Source organism: Bos indicus, chromosome 29 (genome assembly GCF_029378745.1).
Source record: "Bos indicus isolate NIAB-ARS_2022 breed Sahiwal x Tharparkar chromosome 29, NIAB-ARS_B.indTharparkar_mat_pri_1.0, whole genome shotgun sequence".
NCBI lineage: Eukaryota > Metazoa > Chordata > Mammalia > Artiodactyla > Bovidae > Bos > Bos indicus.
Window position 1 is genome coordinate 43,763,126 of NC_091788.1, and position 14,171 is coordinate 43,777,296.

A 14,171-nucleotide genomic window follows, 5' to 3' on the forward strand; every position below is an offset into this window, starting at 1 on the left:
TGGAGGGGGCGGGGGCGGGGGAGGCGTGGAGGAGGCGGAGGCCGGCGGTCAGCTCCGCTCCAATTTGTTTGCCATGTCCCGGCAGGCGAAAGACGACTTTCTGCGACACTACACAGTCTCCGACCCCCGGACCCACCCCAAGGGCTACACTGAATACAAAGTGACGGCGCAGGTGAGGTGGGGCCCAGCAGGAACTTTACCCTTTTAACAAGAGCGGCGCCGTGTTTTACTTTAAGGCAAGACGCTGCTGGAGGCTCCCATTTTAGACGACAGAATGGATTTCCCCTTTAAGGGGGGGGGGGGGGGGGGGGCGGGGGGCGGGGGGGCGGTTAACCGGCCTTAGTTTACTTCTTTAGCCATCAAGGGGCGGGGCCACAGGAGGGCTCTGCTCTTTTAAAAGGGCGTGCCGGCAGTTCCCAGACTGCGAGGTGTGTCCACGCCCAATGCGTGGCACCTTGGCGTCAGGCTGTGAATTTCTTTAAATTAACTTGAAAACTGGCTCACCCCAAATATTGATTAGGTCTCCAGTCTCTTGGAGTAAGTTTTGTCTGTTGGTTTGTTTGATATTTATATGAAAACTCTTTAAATAGTTGAATTACTTTATAAATTTTTTCAAAAAATTATGCCTGTGACTAAAAATTCATACACTTGTAAAGATATAAAGGAATAAGTCTCTTCACAGTCACAGCAGGAAGTCAGTAGATAAAGACGAAAGTTGGTATATGAAGTAATAACGTTATAAGTGTATAGAGACAGGATATCATGAAAGGAATTAAAAATAGAAACAGTATAATATTATCTGTAGAATGACATACAAGAACTAATTGGGGAAGATTTTTCACTGTAAATTTTTTTGTATTTTTACAATTTTGAAGTAGGCAACTATTAAACAGGTGCATTAATAACTGTTAAAGCAGAAATGTAAAGGCTTCCAAAATGATTTAAACGCAGAATCCTAGATGTTTAAAATGGTCTTTCCTCAAATCTTTTGTGTCATTCCTGTATCAAAAAAATGCAAATATTAAAAAAAATTTACAAAATGAAAATAAAAAGATAATCCCAAGACAAATGTCATATGGTATATCACTTATATCTGGAATCTAAAACAATTATACAAGTCAACTTATTTTAAAATGAACAGACTCACAGACAATAAACTTATGGTTACCATAAGGGAAAGGGAGGTGGGGAATAAATTAGGAGTTTGGAATTAGCAGATACAAACTACTGTATATAAAATAGATTAGGGCTTCCCTGGTGGTCTAGTGGTTAAGAATCTGCCTGCCAAAGCAGAGGACGAGTTCGATCCCTGGTCTGGGAACATGCCACATGTCGCAAAGCAGCTGCTAGTGCTCCACAACTACTGAGCCTGTGTGCCCTAGAGACCATGCTCTGCAATGAAAGAAGCCACCACAAGAAGAAGCCTGTGCACTGCAACTAGAGAGTAACCCCCACTCCCCAAAACTAGAAAATCTGCACCCAGCAATGAAGACCCAGCGCAACCAACAATAAATAAATAAATCTTAAAAAAAAAAAAAAAAGGATGAGCAACAAGGCCCTACTGTATAGCACAGGGAACTATATCTTTCTTTCTTTTTTTGCCTCACCCCCAGGCATATGGGGTCTTAGATCCCTGATCAGGGATCAAACCCATGCCCTTTGCAATAGAAGCCTGGCATCTTAACCACTGGACTGCCAGGAAAGTCCCTATAGTTGATATCTTGTAATAAGAAGAAGTATTAGTCACTCAGTAGTGTCCGACCCATTGTTACTTCATGGACTATAGTCTGCCAAGCTCCCCTGTCCGTGGAATTCTCCAGGCAAGAATACTGAAATGGGCTGCCATTTCATTCTCCAGGGATCTTCCCCAGCCAGGGATCAAGCCTAGGTCTCCTGCATTGCAGGCAGATTCTTTACTGTCTGAGCCACCAGGATCCCATCTTGTAATAAACTAATAAACTATAATGGAAAAAAAAAAAACTATAATGGAAAAGAATCTGAAAAAGATTATGTATGTGTATACACCTGAATATTGTAAATCAGCTATCTCAGTTCAGTTAAACTCTTCGAGACCCCATGGACTGCAGCATGCCAGGCTTCCCTGTCCATTACCAGCTCCTGGAACCTACTCAAACTCATGTCCATCAAGTCGGTGATGCCATCCAACCATCTTATCCTCTGTTGTCACCTTCTCCCACCTTCAGTCTTTCCCAGCATCCGGGTCTTTTCCAATGAATCAGTTCTTCACATCAGGTGGCCAAAGTATTAGAGTTTCAGCTTCAGCATGAGTCCTTCCAATGAATATTCAGGACTGATTTCCTTTAGGATTGACTGGTTGAATCTCCTTGCAGTCCAAGGGACTCTCAAGAATCTTCTCCAATACCACAGTTCAAAAATAAGTTCAAAATCAAAGTAAGAGTTGAAAAAAAGAGAGTACCTGGGCATTGCTGGGTCATTTGCTGGGCATATGTGTAACTTTTCCTAGCAATCGCCAGTTTTCCAAAGTAGTTGTACCATTGTATACTCTCATTCTCACCACCACTTGATATCATCAGCATCTTTAATTTTAGCCATTCTTGGTGGGTGTGTAGTATTTCACTGGGATCTTAAAATTGGCATTTCTCTTAGGACTAAAGAGCATATTTTCATTATCTTTCTGGCCGTTCAAACATCATCTTTTGTGGGAGTTGCCTGTTCAAGTATTTTGTCCATTTTGTAAAGTTGGGTTGTTTGTCTTTTTGATATTAATTTATAGAATGTTCTTTTTTTTTTTTTTACTATTTTCTATACTTTGTTTCCAATAATCCTTACATGAACTACAAGATTTCCCCTTCTTGTTTGTTTTTATATTAATTTTATTGAAGTATAGTTGATTTACAATGTTGTGTTAGTTTCAGGTGTACAGCAAAGTGATTCAGCTACACAGATACATATATTCTTTTTTAGGGTCTTTTCTCTTATAGTTTATCACAGAATATTGAGTAGAATTCTCTGTGCTATACAGTATGTCCTTGTTGGTTATCTGTCTTATATGCAGCAGTGCGTGTGTGTTCATCCTAAGCTCCTGATTTATTCCCCCATTTCCCCTTGGGTAACCATAAGTTTGTTTTCCATATCTGTTAGTCTATTTCTGTTTTGTAAATAAGTTCATTTGCAACTTTAAAAAAAAATTAGATTCCACATATGAGTGATGTCATATAATATTTGTCTTTCTCTGACTTACTTCACTTGGTATGATAATCTCTAGGTTCACCCATGTGACTGCAAATGGCATTATTGCATTCTTTTTTATAGCTGAGTAATATTCTGTGTATATATATGTACCTATAGGGGTACTTTTGGCTTCCCTGGTGGCTTAGTAGTAAGGAATCCTGCCAATGCAGGAGATATGGGTTCAATCGCTGGGTTGGGAACATCCCTTGGGGAAGGAAATAGCAACCCACTACAGTATTCTTGCCTGGGAAATCCCATGGGCAGAGAAGCCTGTGGGTTACAGTCCATGGGGTTGCTAAGAGTCAGACACGACTGAGTGACTAAGCACGCACATGGGAGTTATATATATATTGTGGAAAGGAGTCCTTTGTCAGGTATATATTCCTCAATGGTTTTTCAATATAGTTTATTTTACCCAAAATATTTTAGGCAAGCCTGTAGTGAAAAGCAAAGGCCAGGGTTTCAATGCTAGCAGTCCCCCCACAGGTCAGGAGCCCTCTCTAAGCCTCCATTTCCTCATCTCCTAAATGGGCATGTGAATCATACGTGCCTCCCTGGGGTGTAGAATAATGAATTGGAGATGTTTGGAAACTGTCAGAGCTACTTCAAGCTGTAGGGTGTTGTTTTTTAATTCTTATGAGCATGCCCTAATGAAAATGGAGTCTTTTTTCCATCTCAGACACCAGTCTGCTCTTCACAACCCCAATGAGGTTTCTTCTGTGTCCAAGAGTGTTCACTTCCGTGTCCAGGAGTGTTCACCCACAGCAGCTTCCTCCTTGAATGGAGGGGTGGCTCCTGGGACAGAACCTCTTCTTGAGAGAACTTGGAGGTCTTTGGTTTCAGAAAGAGATGCAGGGGCTTACCCTCTGAAGGAAGTGAGATAAAAGCCGGGTTGAGGATGGAGCCCTCTAGATGGGCCTTTAGGGCTCCCCCCATTTTGAGACTGGCTGGGACCTGGGACCCTGTACTGGCGTACTTACACTTGCCCCTAGACAAACAGAATACAAAGAAACTATTAGGACTTCCCTGGTGGTCCAGCTGCTAAGACTCCACACTCCCAGTGCAGGGGGCCAGGTTCGATCCCTGATCAGGGATTTGGGTCCCACGTGCAGCAACTAAGAATCCGCACGCCACAACTAAAGGATTCCGTGTTCTGCAGCTAAGGCCTGGAGCAGCCAAGTAAATACTCACGTAAATAGAAAGTGTGCATCAGCCGCTCCGTCATGTCCAACTCTGCGTCCTCATGGACTGTGGCCCGCCAGGCTCCTCTGTCCATGGGATTCTCCAGGCAAGAATACTGGAGTGGATAGCCATTCCCTTCTCCAGGGGATCCTCCTGAGCCAGGGACCAAACCCGGGTCTCCTGCATTGCAGGCAGATTCTTTCTTATCTGTGCCACCAGGGAAGCCCAAATAGTTAGATAGATATTTTCTAAAAAGAAAAAGAAGCTATAAGGGACTCAAAATAACTGCCTGCATGCTAAGTCTAAGCAATTGTGAACCATGAGATACAATAAGGCCGTAAACCTACTGCCACTTCAGAGGTGCCTGGCGCAAAAGCAGGGTGCTGTGCATGGTGCCTGCACACCGCACCACCAAGGGGATGAGCTGATCACTCAAGCCACCCCTCGGGCCCTAACCATTTAAGGAACCAGCTAGCCCTCCTCGGAGGGAGTGCTTAAGGGTCCCTGTCGCTTGTTTCCCATCCCTTGTGCTGCATCTGGGTCCCATTAACGCCTTGCCCGATTTTCTCGGCCAGCCTCATCAGTTTCTGTTGATTAAAGAGTCCAAGGACCCAGGTCGGTAACAGTTTGACAGATGAAGAAACTAAGGTACATGGTACAAAAACTGCTTAAAGTTATACTCAGGGCCTTAAACCAGGACCCCTTGATACCACTGGCTGAAGGGCTCTGCTCTTCTGAAGGGGGCTGGGAGCTAGCTGGGCCATCTTTTACAGGGGATGGATGTCGGTCTCACTGGTTTTTGCCTTTCTTCCTCAGTTCATCTCAAAGAGGGACCCGGAGGATGTCAAAGAGGTGAGCCTCATAGGAGGAAGGGACCATCTCCTGATTCCAGATCCAAAACCAGTGCAGGGACACTGGTAACTGCACAGGAGACCAGCCCCCCTCTCTCCCTGGAAGGAGGGGCTGCTGTGCCCTAACGCGCACACAGCCTGGAGCCGGGCTGGGGCTGGCGAAGGCCGAATCCCACCACTGCTCAGCCCAGTCAAGTCACGTGTCCCTCTTAGGTGGTGGTCTGGAAGCGGTACAGTGACTTTCGAAAGCTGCACGGAGACCTGGCCTACACCCACCGCAACCTCTTCCGCCGCCTCGAGGAGTTCCCAGCCTTTCCCCGCGGCCAGGTGTTTGGTGAGTCTTGATTCAGGCATTCAGGCCAAAGATGGAGAGAGCATTGGGCAAAGGGGACACTTGCTGCTAAGGGCTGGATGGAAGGGGTCTGAAACTCCTGGCAAAGATGTGTTTCAGACCACTGGAAGGGCCCTTGTGTGTGTGTGTGCTAAGTCACTTCAGTTGTATCCGACTCTTTGTGACCTCATAGACTGCAGCCTGCCAGGCTCCTCTGTCCATGGGATTCTCCAGACAAGAATACTGGAGTGGGTTGCCATGCCCTCCTCCAGGGGACCTTCCTGACCCAGGGATCATTAGAGACGGTCTCATTTTACACATGGGGAAATGGTTCTGCCCTTTTTGTGTGTTGAGCCCTTTAATATTAATTCCTGTCCTCATTAGCCCCATTTTCAAGATGAGGAAACTGAGGCTCAGGATGAAGGGGCTTGAGCCAGAACTCCAAGCCACAACCTGGTGTTTCTTCTAGATCTGCACTTGTCTAGAAAGAGCAGCCATGAACCACCTATGGCTGAGGAGCACCAGAAATGTGGCTAGTCTGGACTGAGATGTGTTTATGGGTCAAATACACTGAAAAAACAATGTAAACTATCTCAATAGTTGAATATTGATTATATATTCAAATGAGACTATTTTGGATATACTGGGTTAAACAGAATATGTAATTAAAATTTAATCTGTCTCTTTTTTTTTTTTTTTTTAAATGCAGCTCCTAGAAAATTGTAAATTACATATGAGGCTTATATTATATTTCTCCCAGACGGGGCTGGTCTGTTACTTGTGTCTCTGGACTCACAGGAGATGTTCTTGTATAGCAAGGTGAAAGGTCCTCGCTAGCAAATTATGCCAGGCAGTGGGATAACTCCCCCTGGCAGCACGATAACTAGCCCAGAGTTAAATAACTCTGCATGATGCCTGGAACCGAGCAGAGAAGCTGTAAACACGGGGCTACTTTCTGTGTGACCTTGGGCAAGTCACTTCCCCGCTCTGAGTCTTACTTTCCTCCCTAATACATTGAAACCATCTGAAATTATTTGTTTCTTGTTGGTTTCCTGCTTCCCCCTGTCTGGGATGTAATAACCATGAGGGCAGAGACCTCGCTTTGCTCAATACTCATCCGGTAAATGGATGAATAGGGAGATAGGTCCCTCCTTGCGAGACCCTTGCCCCAGGCAGAGCCAAGGTGGATTTCTGGGAGAATGGGGTGGGGGCCAGGGGGCTGCTCCGATCCTCTCAGGCAGGACCAGGAAAAGTGGCCAGTGGGTCACTGTTGTCTCCTTGTCCCTTGTCCTGGCGGGTGCAGGCCGGTTTGAAGCCTCGGTGATTGAGGAGCGGCGAAAGGGGGCCGAGGACTTGCTTCGCTTCACTGTGCACATCCCCGCGCTCAACAACAGCCCCCAGCTCAAGGAGTTCTTCCGGGTATGTGCGCCTGCTCTTCCCTGGTCCTCAGCACCTGGGAAGCCTGCCTGCCCACAGGCTGTCCCTGTGACTCCCCCGGCTGGTCTTTCTCTCGTGCAGGGTGGGGAGGTGACACGGCCCTCCGAGGTGTCCGGAGACCTGCACATCCTGCCCCCGCCTCTGATTCCCACACCACCGCCCGACGAGCCCCGGGTCCAGCCTCATGAGACTTGGTTGCCCCAGCCGCTTCCTGCAGAGAGAAGGGGCCTTGAGGAGTTGGAGGTGCCAGGTACGTGGAGCAGGAGAGCGAGCCAGGGCTGGAGGGTCCAGAGCCTGTCTGTATGGGGAGTGGGAACCACTCCTTCCTCAATGAAAAGCCTTTCCCACCTCCTCTACCACTATCCTGCTGAGGAACTCTGCCCAGGTCATTTTCCTTCTCAGGGCTATAGTTTGTTAATCTGTAAAATGGGCACAAACTTTAAGAATGGAATTGTCTATGCCCGTGGTTGCTGCAAGGCTTCAGTGAGTGGGTAACGATATTTTGAAAGCTGGGAGATAATAATAAAAGCAGGCATGAATGTCACCAATGATCTATTCCTCAGCGGACCCGCCACCATCCAGCCCTGCTCAGGAGGCCTTGGATCTCCTCTTTAACTGTGGGAGCACCGAGGAGGCATCCAGTTCCCCTGCCCGAGGCCCCCTCACCGAGGCTGAGCTTGCCTTGTTTGACCCCTTCTCCAAGGAAGGTAACAAGTTGGGACGAGTGGGGTCAGGGTAGGGTGAGGGGGTGGAGCTGGGCAGGAGGTCCCTACCATAGGGAGGCATAGCCACCAGCTGCACCCTGCCTGTGTAAATCTGAGAAAGGCGCCCCCTGTGGGCGAAAGGTGGCTTTGATAATTAGAAGCAGTGCCCCTTCCCAAGGAAGGTGTTGGAGAAGACTCTTGAGAGTGCCTTGGACAGCAAGGAGATCAAACCAGTCAGTCCTCAAGGAAATCAGTCCTGAATATTCATTGGAAGGACTGATGCTGAAGCTGAAACTCCAAAACTTTGGCCACCTGATGCGAAGAACTGACTCATTTGAAAAGACCCTGATGCTGGGAAAGATTGAAGGCAGGAGGAGAAGGGGACCACAGAGGATAAGATGGTTGGATGGCATCACTGACGCTATGGACATGAGTTTGAGTAGGCTCTGGGAGTTGGTGATAGACAGGGAAGCCTGGTGTGGTGCAGTCCATGGGGTCGCAAAGAGTCAGACATGACTGAGCAGCTGAACTGAACTGCACCCTTCCCAGGTGCTGTTGCTGCCCTGGCCAGCTGGGTACTCCAGCACAGTGAGCAACTGTAGTGGAAGTGAGCCGCTTCCCACCATGGATCCTCTCCCTGAGAACGCTTTGGAACCAGCAGGGTGTCACACTGCCCTGGGAGGGTCTGACTTCTTTCGCTCGAAGCTCAAGGTGAAGGTTTCCTAGCTGGCTCAGGGTCTGGCTGTAGATCCTGAAGGCTATAGATCCTGTCAGTGAAGGGCAGTGAGGTCTGGGCTCCAAGGACAGCAGAGGAAGCCCCTGGGGCAGCCTCTGGCGTGTGAGGGCACCAGACGTGGAAGGGCCCCACATGGAGGCCCTGGTCCTGAGCTCCTTGTCAGATCACGAGCTTGACAATCCCTGGCTCTGAGACTCAGAATCTTTTCATTTTAAAATTCTCTGAGTTTATGCTGCTACTGCAGCTAGGGTGTTGAAGTGGTTGACGGCACTTCGGGTCGTCATGACACAGTTTCATTTTGGCTTCCGTAGCTGTCTCTTTCAGCCTGTTTTGTTGGCTTCCCTTCTCTACCCTTTGGTGACCTCTTGGGCAGGCCCTTAGCTTTCTGATTGTCTCTGGCACTTGAGTTCTCTCACTCTGAGGTCCGATCCAAATCAGGACCTCAGTCTTGCATCCAGTTTTCAGCCTTACCCTGCACCCCCTACCCCCGCAACTCGGGCCTGATTGGTGGCTGGGCCCCCGGCCATGGTAACCAGGGTGTGAGGAATGTCCTTTGGAGGAGAAAGGCAGGGGTGATGTCGCCATGGCTGATGAACCCGGTTACAGAGAGGCAGGATCCAGGCACTCTGCCTGGCCCCAGCCAAGCTTCCTGGGATGCCCAGTGCCCAGGTACTTGGGCAAGAGCCTGGAAAGACTCTTCAAAGGCAGCTCCCATAAGATGTTCCCTCGGCCCATGAAAAAACTCCTAAATCCTCGTCCCCACCAAGCTGGAGGGGTACTTTGCTCAGATGCTGCCTTCTGTCCTTGCCCCACTTTGTGGGTTCGTCCAGCCAAACTTTTACCATCAGAATTCTCCAGGTGAGGGGCTGGCACTCATCTCTCTCTCTCTTCATCAAATATACCAGCCTCTTGAACTCAAGTACTAGGGTGTTCCAAGATCTCTTCTGTCTTCTGCTTCATGAGCAACACAGGAAGGGCTGTAGTCCAACTGGAAAGTGAAATGTCACCTTACCTTCCTATAAGGCCCCTGGTCTCCACATGGGGTCCCTCTGGTGGGGCTCTAGAGAGGCCCACCCTTCCCTCTCCAGGCCAGTGATGTGCAGTGGTGGTTCCTAGTCCTGCACCTTCCCTTTAAAGGCTTTTTCATCCAAGGTTCACTAGATCGCTAGCCTTCTTTTGTGGAATCTACAGAGGGAATCTTTGACGATCTCCTTGCCAGTCCTAGAGGATATATGAGCCCTTCTCTCTGGAATGTGTGAATATATTCCACCCATTTCTTCCCATTTGGGGCCTCAGCTGAAATTGAAAGACTTTAAAAAGCCTGGAGGTTCACTGGATCCATTATTCTAAGATTCCAAAGCTTGGAGCATTTCTACCCTTGACCTGGCATGCTTGGCCTAGAATCCTTCAATTAAACTTTGTGAAGGAAATTCTTGGATTTGTTGTAGTCGGGAGGGGAGTAGAACCAGTGACTCGGAGTTTGCAAATTAATGTTAATGATGACTCAGTGGTAAAATGTTAATAATGACTCACCTGCAATGCAGGAGACACAGGACCCCTGGATTCGATCCCTGGGTTGGGAAGATCCCCTGGAGTAGGAAATGGCAACCCACTTCAGTATTCTTGCCTGGAAAATCCCATGGACAGAGGAGCCTGGCGGGCTACAGTCCATGGGGTCTCAAAAGAGTCAGACACAACTGAGCATGCATGCATACAAAGAGTTAGGCTACGTTGTACACCTGAAACTTACATAATATCGTAAATCAACTATATCTCATTATAAACAAAGAATTAGGGAAGTAAGACTGTTTTTACAAAAGCACACAAACTCCACCAACCAAATAGATCGTGGCTGGTGTGCTCTGCACAAGTGGCTTTTGGATTGCTCAGGCACTGAGAAACCCAGGACGGGTTGGTGGGCCAGAGAGGTCTGGGGTTGGGCAGCAAGCCCAGGGCAAAAGAGGGCCCGTCTGACCTGAGTCCTCCACATCTGATGACAGAAGGTGCAGGACCCAGTCCTACCCACATAGGGGAGCTGGCAGCGTTGGAGGCAGGATCTGGAAGGCCGGACCAGGAACCCTGGGAGCCAGGTGGACAAGCAGAGGAGGACGATGAGGAAGGAGAGCCCGCCCCTGCCTATCTGAGCCAAGCCACAGAACTCATCACCCAGGCCCTACGGGACGAGAAGGCAGGCGCCTACCCTGCTGCTTTGCAGGGCTACCGGGACGGCGTGCACATCCTGCTCCAGGGAGTTCCTGGTGAGCAAGACTGGAGGCTAGAGGGTCAGGCCTGGGATCCTGGATGGTACAGTGAAGGGAAAGGAAAGTGAAAAACAAGGATCACAATTGCTCCTCACTGACCAATTGTGTAACCTTGGGCTGCTGCTTTATCTCTTGTGGCCTCAGTTTTCTTATTTGTAAAATGGGGAGCATATATCTGACTCCCAAGGAACAGGGAAAGACATGTGGTGATGCTCTGTGGACAGTAAGGAGCTAGACCAAGGGTTCTAAATCCAGGTACCCACTGAGCCATTCTGTCTTCTCAGGTGACCCATCACCTGCCCGCCGAGAGGGTGTGAAGAAGAAGGCGGCCGAGTACCTGAAGCGGGCAGAGGAAATCCTGCACCTGCATCTGTCCTAACTCCCACCCCGAGATGGGAGTGGACCTGTTCCCAGGACTCTGGCTCCAGCACTGCCAGCCACCCTCTTCTCTCCCTGGTGCCTGATCTCCTGGTCCTGTAACTGGCTCTTTCTGTATGTAACTGGACCAGGAATGAGAAAAATAATGAGTTCTCAGCTCCCTGAAAACACCTGCCACCTTGGAATCAGGGACTCACATGTCTGATCCTGACTGTCTCTATCTTGATATGGGAGGCTGCAGCTCTGGTCCGTAAGCCATCTGTTTATCCATCTAGAACAGGGGTCTGCAAACTACCGCCCACAGCCGGATATGCCCCACTGCCTTTTTTTGTAAGGCCCATGAACTAGAAGAGTTTTTACTTTTTTTTAATAGTTGAAAAAATCCAAAATAATAATATTCTGTGACAGGTGAAAATTATAATGAAATTTAAGTATCTAAAAAATAAAAGTTTATTGGAACGCAACCAGGCTTTTTCATTTAGTGTTGTCGACCGTTGCTTTCTCACTACACCGGCAAGGCTGAGTGAGTGGTTGTGACCTGTAAATCCAAGAGTATCTACTGTTTTGTAGATACTGTCTTTGTAGTATCTACTGTCTTTGTAGAAAAAGTTTGCTGACCCCTGATCTAGAAGACAGGGAGAAGAGTCCTCAAGGGAACAGAAAAGAACGGCAGTAAGGCCGACTGAGTCAGGTTATCGGGTAAAGAGGAACCAAAGCGGGTCTCCCCACTTGGGTCGGGTGGTTCAGAGCTAAACAATGATGGGATTAGAGGGAGGGAGCCCGGGAAGGCGTGGCTCCACACTTGCCCCGCCTCTCCTGCAAAGCGATTGGTTGCGGAAGGGAACTATAAAGTGGTGCATCATGGGAGTGGTCCGACTATAGCGGTGCACTGTGGTTGGGCTTTAGTGGGACCTGAACCTGAGAAACAGTGTTGGCGACGTTGAACTACAACGCAGAGGATCTCGGGAGGCCTGCACGGAGATCTGTGGGAGGCGACAGGACTCGGTGAGGACTGCGGCGGCCAGACGGGCGGGGGGAAGGTTCAGACCAGGGCGGGGAGGCGGGCCGAGAGGGGTTGGCCCCGCCTTCGCCAGCCTTGGCGTGCTGTCCCGCAGAATGGGGCGAGGGGCCGCCGCTGTCCACTGGATGCTGAGAGCCCGTCCTTTCCCCCCAGCCCACCTATGCCCGGCTACGAGCTGCCCGTGGGCACGTGCCTGGACATGTGTCCGGCCGCCGAGCGCGCACAGCGCGAAAAGGAGCGCCGCTTGCACCGCTTCGAGGTGGTGCCGGGGTGCCGCAGGGACAGGCCCCGAGCCGACCCGCAGCGCGCGGTGAAGGAGTACAGCCGGCCGGCCGCCGGGAAGAACCGGCCCCCGCCGAGTCAGCTTCGTCCGCCGTCCGTGCTGCTGGCCACCGTGCGCTACCTGGCTAGCGAGGTGGCCGAGCGCACCGACGCTTCCTGCGCGGAGGTGGCCAGCTTCGTGGCGGACCGGTTGCGCGCGGTGCGGCTGGACTTGGCCCTGCAAACCGCGAGCGACGTCGAGACGGCGTTGGTGCTGGAATCGGCTCTGGCTGTGCTGCTGGCCGTGGTGGCGCGGCTCGGACCCAACGCGACGCACGGGCCAGTGGACCCAATGTTGCTGCAAGCCCAGGTCCAGGAGAGCTTCGGTTCTCTGCGCCGCTGCTACGCGCTGGGCGCCGGTCCCCACCCCCGCCAGGCCACCTTCCAGGGCCTCTTTCTGCTGTATAACCTGGGTGAGTCAGGGTCCCCGCGGCAGAGCAGAGGCCGGGACAGTGGAGGCCAAGAAAGGAAGGAGAAGCTTTCAAACCTCACCACTAGCTCCCTCTCCATCCTAAATGTCTCCTTAATGTGTATCTCAGCCATTGCACAAGATCCACTGAGCCCCTACATGAACCTTCTGACCGGTCCCTTCCCTTCTCTGGGTCTCGGCTTTCTCATTATGAAAGTGGAGGGATAGAGTTGGAATGGGACAGTTGAACCTAGATAGTGAAGGCACTGGCACCCCACTCCAGTACTCTTGCCTGGAAAATCCCATGGACGGAGGAGCCTGGCAGGCTACAGTCCACGGGTCGCAGAGTCGGACACGACTGAGTGACTTCACCTTAAGGGGTAGGGAGGATTGGCTTTGCTTGGGATATGGCGTGGCCAGAGCAGGAGCTGGTGGAGGAGGAGTGAGTTGGGGGTGGGGGAAGGCCAGAGAAGGTGGTTGAAGATTCATGAAAGTGGGAGGGGGATGGGGAAACCTAAGGGGATGGGTTCCCCAGGTGGCACCAGTGGTAAAGAACCTGCCTGCCAATGTAAGAGATGTAAGAGACAGGGATTCTATCCCTGGGTTGGGAAGATCCCCTGGAGGAGGTCATGGCAACCCACTCCAGTATCCTCACCTGGAGAATCCCATGGACAGAGGAGCCTGGTGGGCTACAGTCCATGGGGTTGCCAAGAGTCAGACACCACTGAAAGGGGATAGCACGGAAGGCGGGCCTGCTCCCGGACTCAGCATCCTCATTCGCGCTTCTCGCCCCTCCAGGCTCGGTAGAGGCCCTCCACGAGATTCTGCGGCTGCCTGCAGCTCTGCGTTCCTGCCCGGCCCTGCGCACCGCCCTGGCAGTTGACTCCGCCTTCCGTGAAGGCAATGCTGCCCGCCTCTTTCGCCTGCTCAGGACGCTGCCCTACCTTCAGAGCTGCGCTGTGCAGTGCCACGTGGGCCGTGCCCGCCGGGGAGCCCTGGCCCGCCTTGCTCGTGCACTCAGCACCCCCAAGGGCCAGACCTTGCCCCTGGGCTTCATGGTCCACCTGCTGGCCCTGGATGGGCCCAACGAGGCACGGGACCTGTGCCAGGCCCACGGACTACCCTTAGATGGACAGGAGAGAGTGGTGTTCCTGAGGGGTCGTTACACTGAGGAGGGGCTGCCACCTGCCGGGACCTGCCAGATACTGGTGGGGAACAAACTTGGAGGGCGCACTCTGGAAGACGTGGCCATGGCAGAGGAGGAAGATGAGGCTGTGGACAGACCCACAACCGAGGTATGAAGAGGACTGTGTGGTCTCCCAGAGCC

The 14,171-nt window shown here is 50.8% G+C and overlaps 2 protein-coding genes across 4 annotated transcripts in view; both read left to right on the forward strand.

The window, feature by feature from the left end:
* SNX15 (sorting nexin 15) lies at nt 1–11,557 on the forward strand. 3 transcript variants are annotated; one of them, XM_019955104.2, is made up of 8 exons: nt 3–172; nt 5,212–5,247; nt 5,460–5,580; nt 6,881–6,996; nt 7,096–7,264; nt 7,578–7,721; nt 10,455–10,712; nt 11,000–11,557. In XM_019955104.2, exons 1-8 carry the CDS (start codon nt 74–76, stop codon nt 11,092–11,094), a joined length of 1,038 nt encoding a protein of 345 aa, XP_019810663.2. In that variant the 5' UTR covers nt 3–73; the 3' UTR covers nt 11,095–11,557. The 3 variants fall into 3 exon arrangements, with proteins under 3 accessions (XP_070639297.1, XP_019810664.2, XP_019810663.2); XM_070783196.1 differs by lacking the exon at nt 7,578–7,721 and having other exon boundaries at nt 1–172; XM_019955105.2 differs by lacking the exon at nt 5,212–5,247 and having other exon boundaries at nt 2–172.
* A 127-nt stretch (nt 11,558–11,684) lies between these two features.
* SAC3D1 (SAC3 domain containing 1) overlaps nt 11,685–14,171 on the forward strand; it is a 34,948-nt gene continuing 32,461 nt past the window's right edge. The window contains exons 1-3 of the mRNA XM_019955107.2: nt 11,685–12,098; nt 12,268–12,848; nt 13,643–14,139. Of these exons, the coding sequence (XP_019810666.2) occupies nt 12,275–12,848; nt 13,643–14,139 (1,071 nt within the window). The 5' untranslated portion in view covers nt 11,685–12,098; nt 12,268–12,274. The remainder of the gene's footprint in view (nt 12,099–12,267; nt 12,849–13,642; nt 14,140–14,171) is intronic.